Source organism: Mesoplodon bidens (assembly GCF_964165515.1).
Source record: "Mesoplodon bidens genome assembly, chromosome: 1".
Lineage (NCBI taxonomy): Eukaryota > Metazoa > Chordata > Mammalia > Artiodactyla > Ziphiidae > Mesoplodon > Mesoplodon bidens.
Window position 1 is genome coordinate 111,713,681 of NC_138176.1, and position 26,154 is coordinate 111,739,834.

The 26,154-nt window shown below is 40.5% G+C and overlaps 1 protein-coding gene across 1 annotated transcript in view; it reads right to left on the reverse strand.

Annotated features, from left to right (window-relative positions):
* PCNX2 (pecanex 2) overlaps nt 1-26,154 on the reverse strand; it is a 281,381-nt gene that overhangs the window by 172,642 nt on the left and 82,585 nt on the right. Inside the window, exons 13-15 of the mRNA XM_081237716.1 lie at nt 19,147-19,318; nt 13,841-13,951; nt 12,416-12,507 (exon numbers count right to left, since the gene is read on the reverse strand). Coding sequence (XP_081093842.1) covers nt 12,416-12,507; nt 13,841-13,951; nt 19,147-19,318 — 375 coding nt within the window. The remainder of the gene's footprint in view (nt 1-12,415; nt 12,508-13,840; nt 13,952-19,146; nt 19,319-26,154) is intronic.

Genomic DNA, 26,154 nt, shown 5'->3' on the forward strand with positions numbered 1-26,154 from the left:
TCCAGAGAGCAAAATTAAATGCCAGTCCCTCAATCTGCTTCTATCAAGTGAGAATAATAAAAATCAAGGATGTAAATACATATCAAGACCCAGATAGAGAAACACATCTCTGGGAAGGCAGCTGACATGCTGAAATTGTTCACAAGGGCCCATCAATCCATCACGGCGCAGCAGAGATAAAAGGGGAAAAAAAGTCAATTCTAGGAGCGAAAAGCGTAAGCATAAAAGTCATAAACAAAAGCATCGTTAAACAAGAAGTGGAATCCCAGCTCTGGATAAGTATGTTAAGTTGAAGGTGGGTGAGCTTCTCTTTTTTCCTAAGGATGCCCTTGCCAATTTGTTAAACACATTCATTTAATGCACGGCATTTAATAGGTGCTGTTTTTTAAAGTGGAGAGTCTATCTCAGACCTTTAGAAAACTCAGGACTTACAAATGAGAAGGGAGAAATGCAAAGTGCTCTATTTTTAACTAAAAGGTGTTTCAAAATATAGATAGAACATTAAGATTCTCTAACAGTGGATCCTACTATTTACCACAACTGATGCTTGTTCTGTGCTGGGCAAGGAAGTCAGTACCTCTTTGAGGTTAAATAAATCTTTCAAAGTACCCCAGTTTCACCTGGTAAAAAGCCTGTTTCAACACAAAAGTAAACCCCAGAGCCTCTGAAGTGTTCAGTCCCATCACAGAGTTGGAAGCGTGCTTTCAAAGTGGAATCTATTAACTTTGATCCAACAGTGACTTACGCCGATGGCAGGCCATAAACAGAAAGGAAAACAGAAATAAAAGTCTCAGCCCAGGATAGTAAATAGATCTTATCTCTTGGACCAGCTCTGATCAGTTGGTACTGGCTGCCTGTACTACTGTCTGGGCATCGCGGAGCCCTGCTGACCTCAGTGAGAAAAAATGCTGTGATCAATTAGCAATGTCTGCTACGAAGACAGAGTCGGACTTGGGGAGGTGAGGGAATGACAGCATCTGTCCCACAGTTGGTAAAAACCAAAAAAACGTCTTCTTGAATACCAGATTCTTCAACAGCTTCCAAAACCCTCCAAGAATTTTGCAAGATAAAGTCATTTAACAATCCCAGGAGCGTACATTACTTTTGATAATGAGCCTTCAACACTTGTCAACGGAATTTCCTGGAGGTCCAGTGGTTAGGACTTGGCGCTTTCACTGCAGGGGGTGCCCCGGGTTCGATCCCTGGTGGGGGAACTAAGATCCTGCAAGCCGTGCAGCGTGGCAAAAAAAAACAAAAAACAAAAACACTTGTCATACGAAATGGGTTTTTCAGAGCATACACCTTCTCCTTTAGGAATTAATCTAAGAAGTCCCATGAGTTGTTCTTTTGTGGAAAGCATCTGAGTATGGAAGAATATTCTGTCTTCTATAGATTCAACCATGATTCTATTATCAATGAATTATTTTTTACTATCAAATGAGGCTTACCTGCTCAAAAGCATGAAGCATGAGACAAAGGTTCATCATAAATCAAAGATTTAGAGTAAACAGTTATGATTTAGCGGTGAGACAGCTGATGGAGAATCTGGAAGTAACGTTTTTGGTCTGACCACTCAGGAGTGACTTGGGACGTCAACTGGGAACTTCTTAACACCTTGTTTCCATCACAGCAGAGGCCATCAGCTCGTCTATGGCATTCAACAACCTTAGAGCTGATGACCTCTTTTTGCTATAGTCCCTTTCAGGCAACCAGTATTCTTGTGATGCACATCATACCCAATGGACCAAAAACATACACTTTTAGCCTTGCGTGAAAGACTGTCCGTAACTTTGATATATCCTGCTGACATATCCAGTCATCCCTCTCCTTCACCATCAGTAGGTTAATATCCTTACCATCTCCTCCATCTGCCATGATCATTCATTCCTAACTCTGATGAAACTGTTTCACATGCTTGACTGCATAGTCTATGGCAAGGTTCTCAGCCCAACTGCAAAACGTTTGAAGGCTGCACTAAACAACCACCTCCTCTGATGGGTTTTGTCTTTTCTGATCATCCACAGCACATCAGCTTTGATGAATGTTAAACTCCTGAGGAGAAAGAACTGACTGTTTCTCCTCTCATATCACTATAGTACCTGGCAAGGTCATTTCTTTTTTTCTTTTTTTAAATTAATTTATTCATTTATTTTTGGCTGCGTTGGGTCTTCATTGCTGCACACGGGCTTTCTCTAGTTGCAGCGAGCGGGGGCTACTCTTCGTTGTGGTGCACAGGCTTCTCATTGCGGTGGCTTCTCTTGTTGTGGAGCACGGGCTCTAGGTGCGCAGGCTTCAGCAGTTGCGGCACGTGGGCTCAGTAGTTGTGGCGCACGGGCTTAGTTGCTCCACGGCATGTGGGATCTTCCCGGAGCAGGACTCGAACCTATGTCCCCTGCACTGGCAGGCGGATTCTTAACCACTGTGTCACCAGGGAAGTCCCTGGCAAAGTCCTTTCTAAACAAAGAAATATATGTTGACTACCAGTGAATATGAACTGTTCAGCTCCTGCTTCAGTTACAGAGAGCTTGCATGTTCCCATTTCCATCAACCAAAGAAAAGAATATTTCCATCAGATACCATTTGCTGCTCAGGGTTGCAAAGAAGGACGAAGTATTGGGTCCTGGTCAAAATGGCATGAAGAACACAGGGAACACTTACTATATATATAACAGATAACAAATAAGGACCTACTGTATAGCACAGGGAATTCTTATATGGGAAAAGCATTTTAAAAAGAGTGGATATATGTACATGTATAACTGATTCACTTTGCTGTACAGCAGAAACTAACACAATATTGTAAATCAACTATACTCCAATAAAAATTTTTTAAAAAAAGAACACAGGGAACTAGCTTTCCTCCTCCCATTAAATGTCCAATAAATATTCAAAAAGAAAAAAGCATAAATCTATACTGGGAACTAGAGAAAGTACTTGTGCATAAGCCATAGGCTTTGAGGAATTTATGCTGGATCTTATCTTACAGATGAGACTAGTCTGAAAGAAGATGTTGATATCTGATACACAACTGAAATTCCCACTCTCTATTTCAGAGAGAGAGAAGTGTATTGAGGAAGTAAGCAGGAAAAGATCTCACTAAGTCCCTGCTGACATCAACTAAATCAGAGGTGGAAGGGCAGGAGTTAAGGCAGGCGAGGGGGTTGGCAGACAACATAATGCCTGAACTCAGACATCTGTGGATGGCAGCTTTTGGACCCCCCGGCTGTATTGGAGGCAACAGGTTTTATTTGGTCAGTTCAAGGGTCGGGATATTGGAGCAAAGAGGACGAAGTAAAGACAAGCACTGTCCCAGGTATCTCATTCATATCCCTGGGATGAAGATTCCTGATAGAACCACCTAAAAGTCCATGAATAACATATTTTTCCAGGGGAAAGATATATCTGAACTGGTGATATGTTACTGAAACATTCTTTGTTTCACTTTCTTCTCTTCCTGTATTTTAAACCTGAGGTACCTCTAGAAAGATTTGGTCAGGGAGTCTTAAATTTTTCTGACAGAAGTCAGCTCAATTTCTGCTTGACTCCCAGACAGGGGTCACAAATCAAATGTCCACCTGAGCAGACAGGTGATATAAACACATGTAATCACGGGTCGGGTAGAAGAGATGATAGGGTATGATGAGACCTGTGTGTTTGGGGCAGCTGTGACTCACTATTCAGTTTCAGTAGGTTGTTATGAAATGGAAAGTTCCTGGTACATCATAATTTCCCAACAAATATTTGTTGTTGTTTTTGTTCTTTTTCTTGTTCTTGTTGAAATAAGAAACTCTAGATACCATACGAGAACACAAAGGAACAATATAAAGAGAAGTAGACCATGAAAACAGGAATGAGAGATGTGAACGGCAAACATACACAACAAAAAGAGATTATAAAAAAATTTAAAACGGACCATGTAAACAAAATCAATAATATCATTAATCAAAAAATAAGAGGGAGAAACTTTAACTATTTGTAAGAGCCTTCAATATGAAAAGTGTTCATGGTGTTCCAGAAAACTTAAAGAAAGAGATCCAAGTCTAGTCATCGTCTATGGCTTTTTTTTTTTAAGTTTAGATGATAAGAAAGATTTATACAAGAATTCTGGGAAAATTAAAGTTGGTCTCATTCTTGTTCTCCTCAAAACTAAATACTGATGAATGACAGTTACATGTCAAATGTAAAAATTCACAAGAGTACGGTCACACTCTGACAAGAAAACAACAGGTACCTTACAAAATCTTACCTTCAAAATAACTATAATTAATGTTAAAAGATCAAGGGGTTGGTGGACAATATTCATAAACAGATGGGTAATTTCAAAAGAGAGACAGAAACTATATATAGGAGTCAAATTGAAATGCTAGGAGTAAATTAAAACACATGATATAAGAGATTTTTTTTTCAATTCCTTTGCTGACTTTCTCATCAGACTAGATACAGCATAGGAAAGAATAAGTTACTTTAAAGAAGGTCAATGAAAATTATTCAAAAGAAAATCCAAAGGAAAAACAGTGGGAAAAAAAGAACATAGTATCCGAAAGACATGGAACACTATTAAAACAGTCTAACATATGCATATAATTGAATGCCCAAGTAGAAAAGAAAAACAGGACAAGGCAGAACACATTTGAAGAGATAATGGCTGAGGATTTGGAAATATCAACTGAAAAAAAGTTCAAAAACAGCTCAGAGAACCTTAAGTAAAATAAAAATAAACACCATACACTTAGTCACATCACTTTCAGATTGCTGAAAGCAAAAGATGAAGAGAAAATCTGGAAGGTAGCCAGAGAAAAAAGAACATTACTGACAGAGGAACAAATATTAGAATAACAGCAGATCTTGATCAGAAATTATACAATCCAGGAAAATGTGCCAACATATCTACAGTATTGAAAGGGAAAAAACAAAGCTGTCAACCCAGAATTCTATACCAGTGAACATACCTTCAAAAATGAAGGCAAAAATGAGGAGTTTTTCAGACAAAATCTGCAAGAATTCACTACCAGTGGACCTGCACTACAAGTTTTGTTAAAGAAGGTTCTTCAAACAGGAGTATGATACCAAATGGAAAGATGGATCTACACAAAGCAATGTACATTAATGGCAAGGTAAATAAAACAGGTACTTTTCTCCTTGTATTTTTAATGCCTTTATAAGATAATTGATTGTTTAATGAGAGTATAAAATAATGTATGTTTCTTCTTAAAAAAATCAGGACAAAAAGAACTAATTATAACGAAAGTGAGCAAGAAGAAGGAAATAATAAAGAGCAGAAATCAATGTAAATAAAAAATAAAGATAATAAACTCAAATCTTGTTATATAAAAAGTTCAAAAAGATTAATAATCCCCTAGCCAAACTGATCAGGAAAAAAAAGAGAGGGTACAAACTACCAATGTTAGCAATAAAAGAGGAGACATCACTACCAACACTATGGACCTTGAAAGTATAATATATATGCCAATAATTAGAAAATGTAGAGAAAATAGACAAATTCCATGAAGGAACTAACTATTTCAATATTAGATAATCTGAATAACTTGATATTTATTGAATTCATAGTTTAAAACCTTCCCCTGAAGAAAATTCCAGGCCCAGATGGCTTCACTTATGAATTCTATCAAACACTTATAAAATATATAATACCGGTTCTATACAAACTCTTTTAGAATTTAGAAGGAAATGCCTTCCAACACATTTTATGAGCCCATTACCTTATAACAAAATAAGACAAAGCATTACTAGAAAAGGAACCTAGAGAACTAGAAACCTCATGATCATAGACACAGTATTCCTCAACAAAATATTAGTAAATAAAATTGAGCAATCTTTAAAAAAGATAATACATCATGACCAACTGGGGTTCATCTTTCAAATGAAACACTGATTCAACACTTAAAAGTGAACCAATGTGATTCGCCCTGTCAACAGACTAAAAAAAGATCGGTATGATCTTCTCAGTAGATGTAGAAAGTTTTGTCTTTTCTAGAATGTCATATAGCTGGAATCTTACAATATGTAGCCTTTTTATGTTAGCTTCTTTAACTTAGAAATATGCATTTGAGATTCCTCCAAGTCTTTTCATGGTGTGATACCTTATTTGGGGATGTGTGTCTGAGGGGGGCATGTTGAATAGTATTCCATTGTCTGAATGCCCCACAGTTTATTTATCTGTTCAACTGCTATAGGACATCTTGATTGTTCTCAAGTATTTGGTAATTATTAGATAAAGCCGCTATAAACATTTGTGTGCATGTTTTTGTGTGAACCTAAGTTTTCAAAGAGGGTCAAGGAGCACAACTGCTGGATTGTATGGTAAGAGTATGTTTACTCTGTAAGAAATTGCCAAACTGTTTTCCAAAATGGCTATATCATTTTGCATCCCACCAGCAATAAGTGAGAGTTCCTGTTGCTCCACATGCCTGTCAGCATTTGTTGTTGTCAGGGTTCTGAACTTTGGCCATTCTAATAGGTGTGTATTAGTATCTTATTGTCATTTTAATTTGCAGTTCCCTAATGGTATATGATGTTGAGCATATTTTCATATGCCCATTTGCCATCTGCACATCTTCATTGGTGAGGTGCCTATTCAGGTTTTTGTCCACTTTTAGTTAAGTTCTTATTGTTGAGTTTTTAAAGTTTTTTGTATATTTTTTGGATAACAGTACTTTATCAGATATGTCTTTTGCAAATATTTTCTCCCCAGGCAGGTCTAGTCACAAGAAAATTCCTCAACTTTTATTTGTCCAAGAAAGTCTACATTTATCTTTCACTTTTGAAAGATAATTTTGCAAGGTACAGAATTCTAGATGTGTGTGTGTGTGTGTGTGTGTTACTTTCAACACTTTATTTTACTCCACTCTTGTCTTGCTTGCATTGTTTCTGTCTTACTCAGTTCAGGTTGCCATAAAAAAGTACAATAAATAGACAGGGCAGCTTAAACAACAGACATTTATTTCGTACAGTTCTGAAGGCTGCAAGTCAGAGATTAATTTGCCAGCATGGCCAGGTGCTAGTGAAGGTTCCCTGGCTTGCAGATGGCTTCATTTCCTCTGTGTCTTCACATGGCAGAGAGACTTCTGGTGTCTCTTCTCTTCTTATAAGGGCACTAATCCCATCATGAGGACCCCACCCTCATGACCTCATCTAAACCTATTTCCTAAAGGCCCCATCTCCAAGTATCATCACATTGGAGGTTAGAGTTTTCAACAGGAATTTTGGGGAGACACAGTTCAGTCTATAGCAGTTCCTGAGGAGAAGTCAGATGCAATTCTTACCTTTCTCCTCTATAGGCAAGGTGTTCTTATCCTCTGGTATCTTTGAAGATTTTTTTCTTTATCTTTGATTTTTAGCAACTGGAATATAATATGCATGGGTGTAGTTTTTTGGCATTTATCATGCTTGGTGTTCTCTGAGATTCCTGGATATGTGATTTGGTGTCTGATATTAATTTGGGGAAATTCTCAGTCATATTCTGTACCATTCTTTCTTCTCCTCTGGTATTCCCATTACACATGTTATACATCTTATAGTTGTCCCACAGTTCTTGGATATTCTGGGGGTTTTTTCAGTCTTTTTTCTCTCTGATTTTCCATTTTGGAAGTTTCCATTGACCTATCCTTAAGCTCAGAAATTCTTTCTTCAGCCATGTACAGCCTGCTTATAAGCCCTTCGAGGGCACTCTTCACTTCTGTTAGAGTGTTTTTGATCGCCAGCATTTCTTCTTGATTCTTTCTTGGAATTTCCACCTCTCTACTTGCATTGCACATCTGCTCTTGCCTGCTGAACACTTTATCCATTAGAGCCCTTAGCATGCTAATCATAGCTGTTTTGAATTCCCAGTCTGATAATTCCAACATCCTGCCATATTTAGGTCTGGTTCTGATGCTTGTTATTTCTCTTCAAACTGTGTTTTTTGCTTTTTAGTATGCCTTGTAATTTTTTCCTTGGTAACCAGACATGACATAACAGGTAAAAGGAACTATGGTAAACAGACCTTTAGTGATGCGGTAGTAACGTGTGAGGGGGGAGGTATTCTACAGTCCTGGGATTAGTTCTCTGTCTTTTGGTGACCCTGAGTCTCTGGACTGTGAACTTCACAAGTGCTTCTGAGTCCCACCCCCACCTTAGGTGGAAAAGAATGGCTTGAAAGGACTAGGCTGGAGTTGGGTATTTCCCTTCCCTCATATGGAAGGCTGGAGCCAAACTGGAGTTTGGTATTTCCCCTCCTCCAGGTAAGTTAGGCTCTGAAGAAAATCCCAGTAGTTTAGGCTCCAGTAAAATCTTGAGGCAGGCTTAGTTAAGAAGAACAGAATGCTCTGGTATATTTTAAAATGGTTACTCTCCCCTCTACCTGCGGAAGGCAGGAAGGGGTTTTCCTCCAATATTCATTGGTGACAACCTGGTTGAGCTAGTGGGGGTGAAACTCACAAAAGTGTGGGGCTCCCTGATGACCGGGTTCACCTGGAGTTATTAACCCTCAGACTTGTCTACACTGAGCCTCCAGCAATTTGTCAATCACTGTTCAGGTTTTCCTACCCCTGGTACTGGTTCCCATAGAGGTTTCTGCTCCTGGGTCCCTGTTCCTCTGTATTTACCTGTCTGTCTCTCCAGGTTTGGAAGCAGGAATTTGCCCTGCTGCCTCTCCTCTCTGATGGATCTAAGAAGAGCTTTCTGTTTTTTTCAGTTTGTTCAGCTTTTCACTTATTCTTAGGATGGTGTAGTAACTCCCAAACTCCTTACATGCTGGACCATAAACCAGTAGCCAGTAACTGATCCTTTACAATGTTTCCAAGGTAATTCAACGGGGAAAGGTTAGTCTTTTCAACAACTGGGCTAGTGAATCTCAATCTTTACCTCATCTCATACACACGAATCAACTCAAAACGGATCATAGATCTAAATGTAAGAGCTACAACTACAAAACTTTTAGGAAAAAAATATTTGTAACCTTGCGTTAGGTAAATATTTTTAGATAGAACATAAAAAGTACAAACCATAAAGTAAATAACTTATAAATTTAACTTCACTATAATTTAAAACTTCTGTTCTTTGAAAAATAATGTTAATGAAATGGAAATACAAGCCACGAACTGGAAAAAAATATATGAGCAATATATATTTGATCGAGAACTTATATCCAGAATATGTAAAAAACTCCTATCTTAATAATAAGAGCATACGATGCAATTTTAAAATGAGTAAAAGACCTTAACAGATTTTTCACCAATGATCTTTCACAAATGGCAAGCAAGCATATGAAAACATACTCGACAATAATCGTTATTAGAGAAATACAAATTAAAACCACAGTTAGATACTAGCACACGCTGGAATGGCTACTACTTTTTAAAACTGACAACATTAAGTGCTAGAAAGAATTTGGAACACTTGGAAATCTCAAAGATTATAGGGGGAATGGAAACCTGTACTGACACTTGGGACAACAGTTTGGCAGTTTATTATAAAGTTATAAGCATATATATATATATAATTCATAATTTTCAATAACTGGAAATAACCACAGAAATGCTACTCAGCAATAAAAAAAAAAAAAACTACTGACACATTGTTGGATCTCAGAAGCATTGCACTAATTGAAAGAAGTACTCCAAAAGCTACATATTGCATAATTCCATTTATGTGAAGTTCTAGAAAAAATGAACTACAATGACAGAGAGCAGATCAGTGGCTGCAGGAACCTGCGCCTGGGGAGGGGAATGAAGAAGAATTTGGTGGTGGTAGAATTGTTCTACATCATGACTGTGATGGTGACACATTCATCAAAACTCATCTAATTGTACATTTAAAACTAGTGCATTTTATTGTATAAAGTTGATTTTTAAAAGTTTTAAGCATAAAAATCATATGAGTGGTGGTCAAAGGTTGACATAGGGAGAAGAGACAGACCACAAAGGGATACAATAGGACCTTTGAGTTGGTAATATTCTATAACTTGACTGTGGCATTGGTTCCATGACTATATACATGTATCAAAACTTACCAAATTATATATATTAAAAACTTTAATTTTGAAGCGTACAAATTATATCTCAATGAACCAGACTTTCAAACAATTAATAAAAAATAAATATATAAACAAAAAGAGACTGGAACACAACAGAGCAAATTATAAAGGGTCCTGTAAGGGAAAAGTTTGTGCCCCAAAATTTTATAGGCAGTCATGTGCCCTTTAACAAAGGGCGGTGGAAAGAGGTTTTCAGAAAATACCTAAGGAGTTTTCCTGAATGAAATACCTGGGGTCTTGTGACAGCATAAAGGAATGTATTTCAAAAGAAAGAACCCAGAAACACTGATTAATTATATAATTGTTGTTCTACATGACAGTATAAATGTGGTAACAAACAGAGCCACTACAAGCATGAACATTACCATTGTGTACTAGAAAAAAGATCCTTCTCCTCTCTTTTTTTTTTAATGTAAAAAAAGAATATCCAAATGAAAAGGATGGAAGGAGTGAGGGAGGGAATTATGCCATTGTTTACCCCAGAGAAATTCAACTGTGATACATCAGAAGATAATATTACTGAATTCTTCTCTTCCACAAAGGGGAATAAACAATTACCTTTCTGCCACTGACATTGATGAGTTTAATATGATTTTAAGCTAATCTTTTAAAAAGTTAATTAATAAATGTCATATAATATATATTTAAAACCCTTTGGAACATATATTATTTACTATTTTACATTTAATTTTTATTTTATCAAAGAGGTACTTGTGGTGTAACACATTAAAGTCAGGGCGTCCATGAAGTCAAGAAATATGTATACTATAAATTAATTACTTTTTTACTGATTGAAGATACCCCTCAACATGTTACATGTGCTATTGTTTTCAGACTTCATGGCCCTTCTGCAGTTCTACATGCCTAGATGAAGAGCAGTGGTCCCCTGCCCACACCATCCATCTCCTTGCTCCAACTCCTGCTTCCCAAAGGCAGGGACTTTCACCTGTTTCATCATCTATTTACTTCCATATTTCCAGATAACATGCTTGTTTTGTTATTTCTTGATTTTTTTTTCAACTTCAGATATTATTTGCTGACTTTCTAATGTGGAAGGCAAGATTAAGACCTCCCCAAGACTTGTGATGATGGATGACTTTGTTTTTGCTTCTTGTGTTCTTTGGTTTCCTATTATGCACATGTTAACTTTTAAGAAATAAATGTTATTTTAAAAACCTTAAAAAAAAAAAAAAAAGACCTCCCCAAGAGGCAGGAAAGGAATAAAGACACAGACGCAGAGAATGGACTTCAGGACACGGGGAGGGGGAAGGGTAAGCTGGGATGAAGTGAGAGAGTAGCACAGACATATATACACTACCAAATGTAAGACAGATAGCTAGTGGGAAGCAGCTGCATGGCACAGGGAGATCAGCTCGGTGCTTTGTGACCACCTAGAGGGGTGGGATAGGGAGGGTGGGAGGGAGACGCAAGGGAGAGGGGATATGGGGATATACGTATACATATGGCTGATTCACTTTGTTATACAGCAGAAACTAACACAACATTGTAAAGCAATTATACTCCAATAAAGATGTTAAAAAAAAAAAGACCTCCCCTAGAGGGGCACACGCATGCAAACACACACACACACACATTCACCTCCCCCATTCTGCCATTACAGTTATAACTCTTATTCAGATCGCCATAGATACAAAATGTTAGTCACAGCTGAGCTACGCATGTACCATTTGCTTTTCTGATACCTCTTGCTGTTTTCCTAAAGTTAACGCTTGTTTTTTCATCATCGTAGGTTTCCCTTGCTGCCAGCCTGGGTTTTAACTTTCTCCATCTGGATAAATCTATGGTCCATCTGTTTCCTGGATTCTAAAGTTTTTTACTGTCATAGCCATTCCTGTTCTCTGTCCATAAAGCTTGATGCAACTGTATCCCTTTACCATGTTAAGCAGAAGCCCCGCCCAGTGTCAGTAACTGACCAAGCCAGGCAGACACAGGAGGTCAGACCAGGTGGGCTTTGTGCTCTGTGGCAAATCGGGTATCTTTTTTTTTTTTTTTTTTTGCTGTATGCGGGCCTCTCACTGTCGTGGCCTCTCCCATTGCGGAGCACAGGTTCCGGACGCGCAGGCTCAGAGGCCATGGCTCACGGACCCAGCTGCTCCGTGGCATGTGGGATCTTCCCGGACCGGGGCACGAACCCGTGTCCCCTGCGTCAGCAGGCGGACTCTCAACCACTGTGCCACCAGGGAAGCCCGCAAATCAGGTATCTTAATGCATCTTCTAAACCACTGAGGCTTCATCCGCCAGGCCCTGTTATTCCTAATGTGCTCAGATCCCATTTCTCTTGAAATTGGAGGAGACATTTGTTTACTTAAAATACAGTTACTTCGGTGGATGTGAGAAGAAGGCCCTGGGCCTCATACCTACCTTCACGGCGCTGAAGCAGAACACATGCAGCACAGCTGCGACGGACACACTCCGGGCCACGCTGTAAACAGCTGACAGCATCCCCGAAACAGCTGGAACACAAACGTCAAGAGTTCCCTTCTAGACTGGCAAGTCTCACGGTCAGTAAATGTTGTAAGACATGAAGTTTGTATGTAAATCAACTATACTCCAGTAAAAATTTTTTTAAAAAAAGAAGAAATGAAGTTTGTAGCTTTCAAATGCAAAATGCCTGTGAAAGGGGCAAAAAATCAATCTACGGGGCAGTCAAAAAGGCCTGGGTGACTCTTAGTACAAGAAAGACACTGACCATTAACTAACAACTCAGGAGGACCACAGATAGAAAGAACTTTTGATAACATTCTTGGAAGGCTGTGTGAACCAGTCAGCGTGGAGGTGGGGAGACCTTGTGGCTTACAGTTGGAAGCTGCTGGCCCAGGAAAGCTCAGGGATGGCGATTTCAACAGAAGAAAGGAGAGAGATGGAGATGGGGATGGAGATGGAGATGGGGATGGAGATGGGGATGGAGATGGAGATGGGGATGGAGATGGGGATGGAGATGGAGATGGGGATGGAGATGGGGATGGAGATAGAGATGGAGATAGAGATGGGGATGGAGACGGAGATGGGGATGGAGATGGAGACAGAGATAAGGACAGAGGGAGATGGATGATAGATAGATAGATAAAAAGAACAAGAAAGCACTCCTGTGTGTGTGAGTGTGTGTCTGTGTGTCTGTGTGTGTACAAGGAGGTGGCAGCAGTAATTAACTGCCCTCTACGCTCTTGTGCTTTATGTACAGATTTCATGGAATCCTTACAGCAACCCTATGAGATCAGCATGTTAGTCTCCATTTAGAGAAGAGTAAACTTTAAAGGTAAGCAATCTGGGTAAAGTCTCCAAGTAAGCAATAGATGAAGCTTTATCCACCCTGGTTGGAATCTAAAGTACACACCAAATGAAAGGACACAGGTCACCTGTCTCTACAGGCCCGCACACCATGCACACTCACAATGTTACACGCACACGCTCCCAGACTAATTCAGACATGTACACGCTCAAATACACACGGCGCACACACTCACCTCCACTCACCCACATTCACACACAGTCACACATACGGCTTTTCCGAGGAATAGTTAGAAGAGCCTTAAACCTACTGCAAAGCTCATGGAATTCTACGCTTCCCTGTTTTCCGCTTGTGTCAAGCTGGGTGGACCACTTTCAATTTGGATGAATGAATCTAGAAGGGCCCACCATCAACCTGACCGACCAGAGCTGAAGTCCTTTAAAGGCTCAGGACAAAGAACACCTAACTGTCCAGATCTCATTCCACGCCTGAGGCTATTTAGCCCTTATCTGAACTTCAGACTTTTTTACAGGACAAACAGAATGAACAAGACTTACCAGAACCTCCAAAAAACAGCATGTCAATTTGCTCCAAAAGATAGATGCAGAAAGTGTTGATCTGCGGGAAGAGCCCAAGGAGGGAGATTGCAGGGAAGCAATATAGAAATACTGGAAGTGAACAGACAAAATTGATGGTAAGCGTGCGGGAAAGGTGGCCGAGGTTCCCGCTGCAGTCCCACCTCCCTCCTCCCTTTCAGCCCAGCCCACCCCGCCCCAGGTCCTGGAGGCAATACAGCCTCCTGTCCCCTACCCGCTGGAGGAGGCTGGAGGTTGAGCCAAACAGGCCTGTGGAAATAATAAAGGTGCTGCTTTTGAGGAAGAGGCGGGCCTGGGACTGAGCAGACACATGGGGATGGTGGGTAGAGAGTAGATCGGCCTTCAGCTTGCAATGACAGACTTGGACTTAGGGGAAATGAGATGGGAAAAGAGGACCAGGAAAATTACAGGATCATGCAAAACCCAAGCACAGTTGTTAGAGGGTCTCTTCCTGCAAGGCTCCTTGCTTTGCGCTTCTGTCACCTCCAGGGCTTGAGTTGCTGTGTGTTCTGTTCTAAATACCCGGTGGAGACTCAGGTTTCAGTCAGAACCTCAGACCCACAGAGCAGCAAGGGAGAGTGGTGATGAACTAAGAAATCCCACAGCCATGACGGTGCGACACTGAAGGGCCTGCTTCTCAGGTGGCGCACGTCACCTGGGAGGTGAAAGGGACCCTGCCCGAGGAGAGGAAAACTGCCAGCTTCCCAAACCGTAACAATGCAATTGGATGAAACATCCATACATTATAATTCAATGTTCCACAGAGATCATTTGTTCAGGGAAATAACTCATAGTTGAGCTGCATTTTACAGCAATTTCCCCATCATTCTCTCTTTCTCGATCCTATTTTGAGTTGGGTTTCAGAGAAACAAAGAAACTCTCACTAATGGTGCCACAGTACATCTGTCTACCTTTCTGTCTCAGTTTATTGGGTGGAAAGTCAATGAAGTTTGATACTGGTAAACCCTAATAAAACTAAGGAAATTTGATTTGAAATCTAAGACGCCTAAACATGGAACTATGTCCAAACCCCATGTATAAACTGCAGTGAAAAGTGCAGGTAGGGAGGATGGGGACTGCGTTTCAGCTATTTCTGAAAAACTGGAAATGCAAACTTTCCACAGTGAAATTGTAGGGATGAGAGTATTTATGTGTCCCATTCTCTGGTTAATCGTGGGTTAACCCCACTACAATAAAATGGGGCAAACCCAACTACAACAATACCAAGAAACTGTTCCAACAATGTGTGGAAATAAAATTTTATGTAATGAACATGGTTATGATAAACGGGCCTTTGTTTGGGATTGGAGCCATATTTTGACACACATGGTGATTTTGTTGTAATGTTGTCTGTGGCAGGATTTTAACTATATGGTGAAAACCCAGAGCATCTGTGAGTAATACGTTTCTCAATCAAAGCTGGCAATAACAAGCGGGGTTCGGGGGAAGGAATGGGAGTTTGGGATTAGCAGATGCAAACTATTACATATAGGACAGATAAACAACAAGGTCCTACTGTATAACACAAGGAACTACATTTAATATCCTGTGACAAACCATACTGGAAAAGAATAGAAAAAGAATATAATGATATATATATATGTTTAACTGAGTCACTTTGCTGTACAGAAGAAATTAACATTGTAAATCAACTGTACTTCAATAAAGTTTAAAAAAAAACAAAGTCAGCAATAAGACACAAATATGGATCTGCTAGTCATAACTATATGACAATTTCTTTTTTCAGTTTTTATATGAAAGGAAAGATATAAGAAATAAACAGACACAATAGCAGGACATATAGTTTTGAGCATCAACATTTTAATTCATATGATTTTAAGCAAACTGACTAGTTCTCTTCTTAAGTTTGGGACTCAAAACCCATCAATGAAGATTAGATGGTACGCTGCATTCTTCATGGGCATTAGTCCACATTCTCAAGTGTTGTGTGCAATGAAAACTATACCAAAAACGAAGAACTACAGAGAAAAGTATGGGTGTGAAATAATGTAATAATGGTAGACAAATACTGGAAGCTGCAGCAAAACGTGGGTAAAGAAGTATTCTCTGTAAGAAATACATTAGGCAATAAAACCCAAACTAATAAAGTGCAAAGAACTGGAACACGAATGATGCTGGGGGAAAATAAAATGGTACGAGACACGAGGAAGTCCTAACTGAAGATTCTCTGGCTGTGCCTGCAGAGCAGGAGCTAGATGACACAGCACAGGACGGACAGCAGTGGACGGGGAGCCCAGGGTCTAGGTCTTCCCCAGGATGAAGTAGAGAGGAAACCTCTCATCTTTAGAGTCAGAGCCGTGCAGGTAGAACTAGAAGAAGGTGGAGGCCACGTGAATGTCAGGGTGCAGCGCACGTGAATGAAGAAGCATCAGGAGGATGGCTAGAGAATTCCACTTGAAGTTGCCAAAATGATTTTGTCCTTTTTTCCATAAGTAAAAAATCAAAAAGTCCCTGTGGTTTTTGGCAACTTTCCCTGTGAACAAAGACTTTTTTTCCCAGCGTACTGCTGAGATGGTCTGTGATTTTCTCTCACATCTTCCCTACTCCCCATGTTTCCTACTAATTACCATAAATGCAGAAACTTCTGGTACAGTTCCATTTCTTTCCAAGCACAATGCATAAATAAAAACGTTGGAACTTGCTTCTTTCTTCCGTTATGTGAATAGTAATATTCATTACTATATTTGCAGGTTGGGGCTTGGGGGAGGTAAGCAGAATTAAAATAACAAGGAAGTAAAACCAAGACTATGAACTTGGTATGACTGTATACGTTGTGTGTCTCCTTCATGCCATATCTGTGTATTAGCACACTGTTGACATGGATTCCTGGGGCCAAGAGACAAGTATTTACACAAGACATGGAAATGTGAGTCTCGGAGTGCAGATGAGGGTGGATCCATCTCAGTCGCTGGTTACAAAACCTCCACCATCTCCAAGGGTTACATCCTTGAAGCTGCATTACTGTAGGTAAGGGATTATGGTCCTAAAGACTAAAATAAAACATCAAACTCTCACATCTGAAAAAGGACCCGTCACATCTAATAAAGAACCCATACAGTGCATGGAACCCTTCTACAAGCGATGGCTGTCTCATCTTGCCTGAGTTCTTCCCACGTCAGGGAACTTCTCACATCACTAGGCAACCCACGGCCCTATTGGACAGCTCTACACCAAACCACAACCACCAGTCTTCCAGTGAGCCGAAATCCACCCACCAGCCACTGGGACTAGTTACTACAGCTACACTAACAGAGAACAACAGAGAATAAAATCCCTCCCACTTTGGCCTGGCAGCCTTTTAACCACCTACAGCCATCACATGTGCCTCCAGGACTCAAGCATTTCTTCTCTAGGCTGGACGCCCCCATTCCCTTGCCCCATGTGCAGACCCAGTGTAGCCCATGCGGCCACATTCCTCAGGGCACACTCTAGCTTTGCTACTGCTCCTCCTGAAATATGGTTCTAAGAACTGAAGACCTCTCGGCTTTCTCATCCAAAGGATGATTACAAAGCCAGTCTCGCTCATAGGCTTTTGCTGAAGTTACCCAAATGGAAAATAATAAAAATTTCAGCCCAGAGGTCAGCAAAGGAAATGAGCACTGACTAAGAAGGCCCTTCACTTTCCTCCTGGAGGAAAAAAAAATTTTTTTTCCTTATAATGAAAGAGAAGTGATATTCTGAACATATATGAAAGATCATAAAAGGAAAATAAATTATGTAAGAATATCACCCTGAGTGTTTCTATTTCCTTAATTCACCCCTCAGCCTACAAAAGCAACTGGTCCCACCATTGACTTTGTCTTTCTTCTTGTGCCAATTTTATCCCCCAGATTCCTTGTCTCTTGTCACTGTGCTTTCTCCTCCTTCTACTGTTCTGTTATCTGATGTTCTCTTCTTGGATTACATATGACAAAGAGTTTCTCCATCCTTCCCACCTGCTCAATGGCCACTGGACTCATCTCCTACCCTTGGTTCGCATTCAACCCCTTCCTCCCTGGGAGCAGAATAAGGCAGCAGACACCAGATCTTCCTGTCTCCCTTGCCCCTCCTCTTCCTCTGGTGCCTCTCTCCACTGTGGTACATTGGTGGTCTGAGCAGAAACCAAGAGTGGCAGTGGGGAACAGAGATTATCACCCATAAGGCACAACTCCAGCCGCTGTTCCACATGTCCCAGCACCAGTCAGAGGAGGACCACTTCCTCCGCATCACAGGCACAAGAGCATCTTCAGACACATGATGGTAAACAACCTGACATGTACTCAGTTCCTGTTTCTCTCTTGTCCTGGTCCTAATGATGGCTTTGACAATCTCCACTTGAGTAAAATTTCTGGCTGGCAAGTAACAGATCTAGGGGGTGGTATCTTTGGTAACTGTCCTTTATCAACTCATCTGGTCAATGGGATCAGATAATCACAAGTTAGCAGGTGTGGAAACCTCTGGATGTCATCACAAGAATTCTCAGAGCTTTGTCAGTCAAGTCTTCGGAGCTGCGGGCCCACAGTGAGGCAGCCTCTTTGCATAATAAAGACGATAATAGCTAATACCTGGTTAAAGGCACGTTTCTATGTGTTTAAATATACCAACTCATCTAAAATTTGCAACCATCTCTGTGGTGTGTACTATTTTTGTCCCCATATCACAGTTGAATTTTGCTCAAGGTCACACAACTAGTAAAGAAGCAGAGCTGGAATTCAAACAGCCAGCCACCTGGCTCCGCAGCTGGGGCTCTACACCATTATATTATGAAGGTCACTTGTGTAAATGGAGCATTTTACATCAAACACTGCCTAGACCTTAAGGCAAGTAAAGTGCACCAATGGAAGGCTGGGTGACGGCATATCCAGGACTCCATCTGGACTGAGAACCATGTCCACTCACATGTTACCAGAGCATCTGTGCCATGCAGATGGGGCTGTGGCTGCCACCCTAATGGCAAAATCGCCTCCACCCTGGGGAGCCCCACTGACACCACACATCAGGCACCTCAGGCACCAGTCTTCAGATATTATGATGCTGCAGCTCCCTGCTCATGGATATCAACATCCTTTAGAATAGGTCCCTTGTTGGATGCTTGGGGCTCTGGCTCCCAGGCCGTCTTCTGAAAGTGTGCAAGCCAAGAGAAAAATGCACATCTCTTGATCCGATAATAAAGTAAGAAAATTTATCCAATGAGGGATTCAAAAAATAACAGGGAGAAATACCCTCCCACCTCTATATTCTTCCCCACAACCCCGAAATGAACTCACCTATTAAGAAGTCCCTAGCCGACTGGAGAGACCCTGGAGAGAAGAGCTTCAGGCCATACACAATGTAAGTGGGAGGGTACCTGGCTTTGGCCCCAGTATCAAGAAGCAAAATAAGGCCACACAGCACACAAAAATAGATTGGTCTGCTATATGTTATGATTTGGTTGTGTCCCTAGAAAAGAAACACAATTTCTGAATGGTACCTTTAATTTTGATTAAATAACAAAAGCCTCATAGTCAATCATTTATACCATATTATACAACTTACACCATATAACAATTCACCGCCCCCACCATAATTCATACACACAAAACACCAAGGGAAAAAAAATACCCTGATGCTTACTCTGTCAAAGAAGAATAAGAATATCAAAAAGAATGTTATGTCTCTCAGACTCAGCAAGATTTACCTGAAAATGTAATTACCAGCCTTGGATAAAATCTAGATCTAATTCAATGCTTCCCCCACAGTGAAACTTCCATTTGTGTTGTTCATTTCTAGTGCAAAATTAATTTAAACCACTATTTGCTCTGCATGCTCTAAGTTGAGCTCCATTATTAACAAGAAATAGAATTATAAGTTGTAGGCTTCAATTTCCTTATGTCTTAGAAAGCAAGACAATACAGGTGCCAAATTATACCTGCAGAGACTGCATAAAATGTCTCAGTGTAGCACAGTGGAATAATCAATTTTTAAACATTTATTATTTATATGCATTGTCCTCTGAGGAGGACCAAAAACTTAACTGATTTCATCTTAACCTTCAAAATATTCTTAAGAGGCAAGCAGACACATTGTTTTATTCTTCTTCTGGAATGGACAGAAAAATTAAGGAAAAGCTATAACATCAAATTTCCAGGGCAAAAGTCAATGAAGAATTAATTTACATCTCACAAATCAATGCACAATTCATAAGGTTCAAAAAACCAACAAAAATGAATTAGGGAGAGAATATTATTTGCAATTCATGAACTACTTTGAGTATAAAAAGTCAAGATGAAAGTGATACAAGTTTGATCACCTCACACCAGTCAGAATGGCCATCATCAAAAAATCTACAAACAATAAATGCTGGAGAGGGTGTGGAGAAAAGGGAACCCTCTTGCACTGTTGGTGGGAATGTAAATTGGTATAGTCACTATGGAGAACAGTATGGAGGTTCCTTAAAAAATTAAAAATAGAACTACCATATGGCCCAGCAATCCCACTACTGGGCATATATACTGAGAAAACCATAATTCAAAAAGAGTCATGTACCACAATGTTCACTGCAGCTCTATTTACAGTATTCAGGACATGGAAGCAACCTAAGTGTCCATCGACAGATGAATGGATAAAGAAGATGTGGCACATATATACAATGGAATATTACTCAGCCATAAAAAGAAATGAAATTGAGTTATTTGTAGTGAGGTGGATGGACCCAGAGTCTGTCATACAGAGTGAAGTAAGTCAGAAAGAGAAAATCAAATACCGTATGCTAACACATATATATATGGAATCTAAAAAAAAAGAAAAAGGGTTCTGAAGAACCTAAGGGCAGGACAGGAATAAAGACACACACATAGAGAATGGACTTGAGGACACGGGGAGTGGGAAGGGTAAGCTGGGATGAAGTGAGAGAGTGGCATGGACATATATACACTACCAAATGTAAAATAGATAGCTAGTGGGAAGCAGCCGCATAGCACAGGGAGATCAGCTCGTTGCTTTGTGACCACCTAGAGGGTGGGATAGGGAGGGTGGGAGGGAGACGCAAGAGGGAGGAGATATGGGGATATATGTATATGTATAACTGATTCACTTTGTTATAAAGCAGAAACTAACACACCACTGTAAAGCAATTATACGCTAATAAAGATGTTAGGGCTTCCCTGGTGGCGCAGTGGTTGAGAGTCTGCCTGCCGATGCAGGGGACGTGGGTTCGTGCCCCGGTCCGGGAAGATCCCACATGCCGTGGAGCGGCTGGGCCCGTGAGCCATGGCCGCTGAGCCTGCGCGTCCGGAGCCTGTGCTCCGCAATGGGAGAGGCCACAACAGTAAGAGGCCCGCATACCGCAAAAGATGTTAAAAAAAATAAATAAAAAGACTAGGAAATAAGTCAAAAAAAAAGAAAGTGATACAAGTTTGGATATGAATTTTTAAAGTCACTGACTTGAACATATTTAGAAATGCAATTTAAATTGCCACTGCTTCTATAATAGAAATAGTCTTATATCTGAGACCATCTTTTAATAAGAAGGAAAACACAGGCTGTCCATGGGGGCTGGCTATGTTTGGCCCTGAGTCCAGATTCAGTCTTAAAGGAATATTTTGTACTCTTATGAAATTTCCTTTTGAATCCAACTAGGTCATAGATTAATGGGTAAGGGGATACTTCCTCTGCATTTAAAAAAAAATTGAAACTAAAGCATAAGTGAAATCTTAATGCATTTCTTATCAAGTGAATAGCAAAATAAATTGCTTGGTATAGATAGCCACTTAGTATACAAATACACAAGCATATGAGATCTTTCCTCAAACTGATACCATTTCAGAAATATAATTAAATAGCTACTTCCCACTTGCCCTGATTCGTTCTGTTACTAAAAGGTTAAAAATACTTTTTCCAGGAATTGAAAGTCTATGGCTTTGAACAAATTTAAGATATCATCTTGGATCGTCCAAGTCAAACTTTATTTATTGGGCATGGGAATGCTTTCTTTTTATTTGTAATTTCTGAGACAAACCTTAAGGCTCCCTTAGAAACAGGCTGCCCTCACCATCATGCTATCTTTTGGGTCCCCAAACCATTCTAAGCATATCGCTAATACATGGCATGTGAGTCACTTTTATTTGTCTTGATTCCTAAGAACACCCACTAATAAAATTTCCCTGGTCTCCAGTTCCTTCTTTCACATAGGATTCAATCATAAAACCTCCCAAGGATTGATTTTTCTTTTCAATAGGAAAATTCCACTCGCTCCTCCAGGTGAAGTCTGATCACAATCTTTTAAAACTTGTCCAAGTGTTTCCCACCTGTTTTTTCACCTTCAAATGCCCTGGGGAAGCACCGCTGATTTCTGCTCTGGGGCATCTTGCAGGCTGTTTTACAAAAGCTGGTCTACACACGCATTTGGGTCTCCCATTAACCCCACCTACATATACAATTTCACAGGCGGTGCTCTGGTCGCAGGGCAAGGAAAGGGTAAGGTGAGAGAATCTATCCAAACCTACAGGTCCCCACCCGGAGAGCAGTGGTGCTTGTGGCTAGGGGACCAGGCCATTCTAATTGTCCTCTTACCAAGAGAGTGGGCTGGTCAGATGCTTCAAATTTGCTGCTGATAGATAAGTAGATAGATGGATGGATGGACAGATAGATAGATTGATAGATGATAGACAGATAGGTAGATAGATAGATAGATATAGATGGATAGATAGACAGACAGGGAGACAGAGTGATAAAAGGGTTTTGTTATAAGGAAGATGGGGTGTCTGAACCCAGGGGCACTGAACCGAGGCCATCAGCAACCAGGTCATGCCAGCCCCATCCCATCTCTGCCGTTACCCGTGCCAGCTCCAGGCTTCGTGCAGATCCGAATTCTCTGCTTCTCAGCCCAGAGAGCAGAAAAGAGCTGCCTCACACCTGCTGAGTCTGCACAAGTTCCTGTCTGGCCGCACTCAGAGGTCAGCTGTTTTTGACAAGCTGATGTAAAACAGCAAAGGCTAACATTTATCCTGCTTTCCTGTGCCTCAGGCACTCTTCTACCTACTTTAAATATTCCACTCGAAGAAGTCCTACTATTACTCTCATTTTGCCAAGAGTAAACTGAGGCACAAAGATGAAGAAATTTGTCCCAGGCTTTGCAGTGTGGCCGAGCCAGGACTTGGACCCCGCCGCTGGCTGCCTGGCTACTACCCACCGGCTCCCCAAACTGACCCAGATGGTGATTGCATTTGCCACTGGATCCTTCTAGGCCCAACACTCAACCTCACTCGGATCAAGTTCATTCGCAATCCTCATTCTTTAGACACATGATGTGAATGTTACTCATGTGAAGTAAAGAGAGAGTGGGGGGGCGGGGAATCATTCGTAATAGCTTCTCCTGGAAGGTGGAAGAGGGCTCCTACCAGGAGAGGGTGTAGAAAAATAACTGCCTGCTGCTCTGTCCAGCCCCTCTGAGACATTATGTCTACCAACGTGGAACTCTCTTCACTACAATAAGGATTTGCTGTTTGCTTTAGCAATTCACCTGTTTATATTTAGAGTCACATTTTTTTAATTGAAGTATAGTTGATTTACAATATTGTGTTAGTTTCAGATATACATCATAGTGATTTGTTTTGAGGTTTTTTATGCAGATTCTATTCCATTATAGGTTATTGCAAGATATTCAATATAGTTCCCTGGGTTATACAGTAAGTCTTTGTGGCTTATCTATTTTATGTACAGTAGTTTGTATCTGTTAATCCCATACTCCTAATTTATCCTTCCCCCTCTCTCCCTTTTGGTAACCGTAAGTTTGCTTTCTGTCTGTGAGTCTGTTTCTGATTTTTATATAGATTCATTTGTATTATTTTTTAGATTCCACACATAAGTGATATCATATAGTATTTGTCTTTCTCTGTCTGACTTATTTCACTAAGCATAATATTCTCTAGGCCCATCCAAGTTGCTGCAAATAGCAATACGTCATTCTTTTTTTTTTGCTGAGTAATATTCCATTGTTTATATACATACACCACCTCTTCTTTATCCAATCATCTATTGATGGGTACTTGGGCTGCTTCCATGTCTTGGCTATTATAATAGTACTGCTATGAACACTGGGGTGCGTGTATCTTTTCTAATTAAAGTTTTCATTTTTTCTGGATGTATACTGAAAATTTTTAACTATACACTTCAGTTCTCCTTGCGTGTGGAGCAAAAGAAGGAGATCTGGGGATGGGCGCCCACTGCCCTAAGGAAGCTGAACCCCAGTAAAACCCTAGCCAGCAAGTATTCTATGACCCACACTTGGTGGCATATATATACAGTGGAATATTACTCAACCATAGAAAAGAATGAAATAATGCCATTTGCAGCAACATAGATGGACTTAAAGAGATTATCATACGAAGTGAAGTAAGTTAGACAAACATCGTATGATATTACTTATACCTGGAATCTAAAAAAATGATAAAAATGAACTTACTTACAAAACAGAAACAGACTTACAGACAGAAAAACAAATTTCTGGTTACCAAAGAGGAAAGGTGGGGAAGGGATAAATTAGGAGTTTGGGATTAACAGATACATACCACTCTATATAAAATAGATAACCAACAAGGACCTACTGTATAGCACAGGGAACTATACTTAATATCTTGTAATAACCTATAATGGAAAAGAATCCGAAAAAGAATAGATATGTATATGTATAACCAAATCACTTTGCTGCACACCAGAAACTAACACAATGCTGTAAATCAACTATACTTCAATTTCTAAAAAATTTTAGTGAAATTAAAAAAAAATTTCTCTGATAAACAGCACCTTAACCAGGTGTTCAAGGTCAACATCAAAAGTGGTTAAGTAATGTTGATTGTACATAACCTCGAAATGATGTAAGGAAAATGGCACTTTACTTCTGTGGTTTTCCTCCCCCATAACCCAGTTACATCATCAGATGAGCACCCGCTAAATCCCAACTGAGGGACAGTCTACAAAATCCCTGACCAATGCTCCTCAAAGCTGTCCAGGTTATCAAAAACCAAGGAAAACCTGAGAAACTGTCACAGCCAGGAGGAGCCTTAGGAGAGAGAATGACTAAATATCAGGCAATGTCCTAGATGGAATCCTCAAAAAAAAAAAAAAAAAAAAAAGGGATATTACGTAAAAACGAAGGAAATCTGAGTAAAATATGGACTTCAGTTAATAATAATGTATCCATATTGGTTCTGTAGTTGTGACAACTGTAACATACTGATGCAAGAGGTGAATAATTGGGAACCTAGGTGTGGGGTTTGTGGAAACTGTACACTCAGTCCTCTGGATCCGCAGAGCAGAAGGAGAAAGGAAAGAAACCTTTACAGAGGACTGAATATTCCAGGTCCTGCACTGGGCACATTATATAAATTATCCAACTCACTCATGACCAAATCCAGCTGAGGCTGTTTTTTTTTTGTTTTTTTTTGTTTTTTTTGCAGTACGCGGGCCTCTCCCGTTGCGGAGCACAGGCTCCGGACACGCAGGCTCAGCGGCCCTGGCTCACGGGCCCAGCCGCTCCGCGGCATGTGGGATCTTCCTGGACCAGGGCATGAACCCACGTCCCCTACATCAGCAGGCGGACACTCAACCACTGCGCCACCAGGGAAGCCCCAAGGCTGTTATTATTATCCCCACTTTACTCACACAGAAGTTGCCAGCATTTGTCAAGTGCTCCTGCGGTGCCAGATTCTAGGCTGAGCCCTGGATGTACATTATCTTGTTTAATCCCCTTACAATCCTATTTTATTATTTCCTCTTTTACAGAGGAAAAACCTGAGATTCAGAGAAGTCACTTGACCAAGATGCCATAGTTTGTACATGGCGAGGCTGGATTCGAATCCCAAAACCTGCACACTTCCAGTTACCCCGGTGTTTCTCAGGTGTGATCTGAGATCACCTCCGCCATCAGCACGGGGTGGGGGAGTGTTAAAATGCAGGTTCCCAAGTGCTGCCCCAGCTGTCCTAACTCAGAATCCCTGCAGGTGCTGGGAAACGCCCTGACACTGGCTCTGTGCCAGTGATCCTACTGGATTTTGCTTTCTGGGTTATCATTAGTGGATACTGTTGGTTAGACCAGTGTATAAATCTGTGTAAGCCAAGGAATAGCCTCATTGCCCGTGACTAAGTTGCCAGTCTCTGATCCTCAGATCCCTTCCAGGAGCTACCCCCCCCATTCTCATTTTTTTAAGCTCTCCTAGACCTCTTTTCTTTTACAATCAGACACGTTTCTTTCAGGGCCAGGGTCGATGGTACCATAACTATTAGCAGGCCAGTATTAA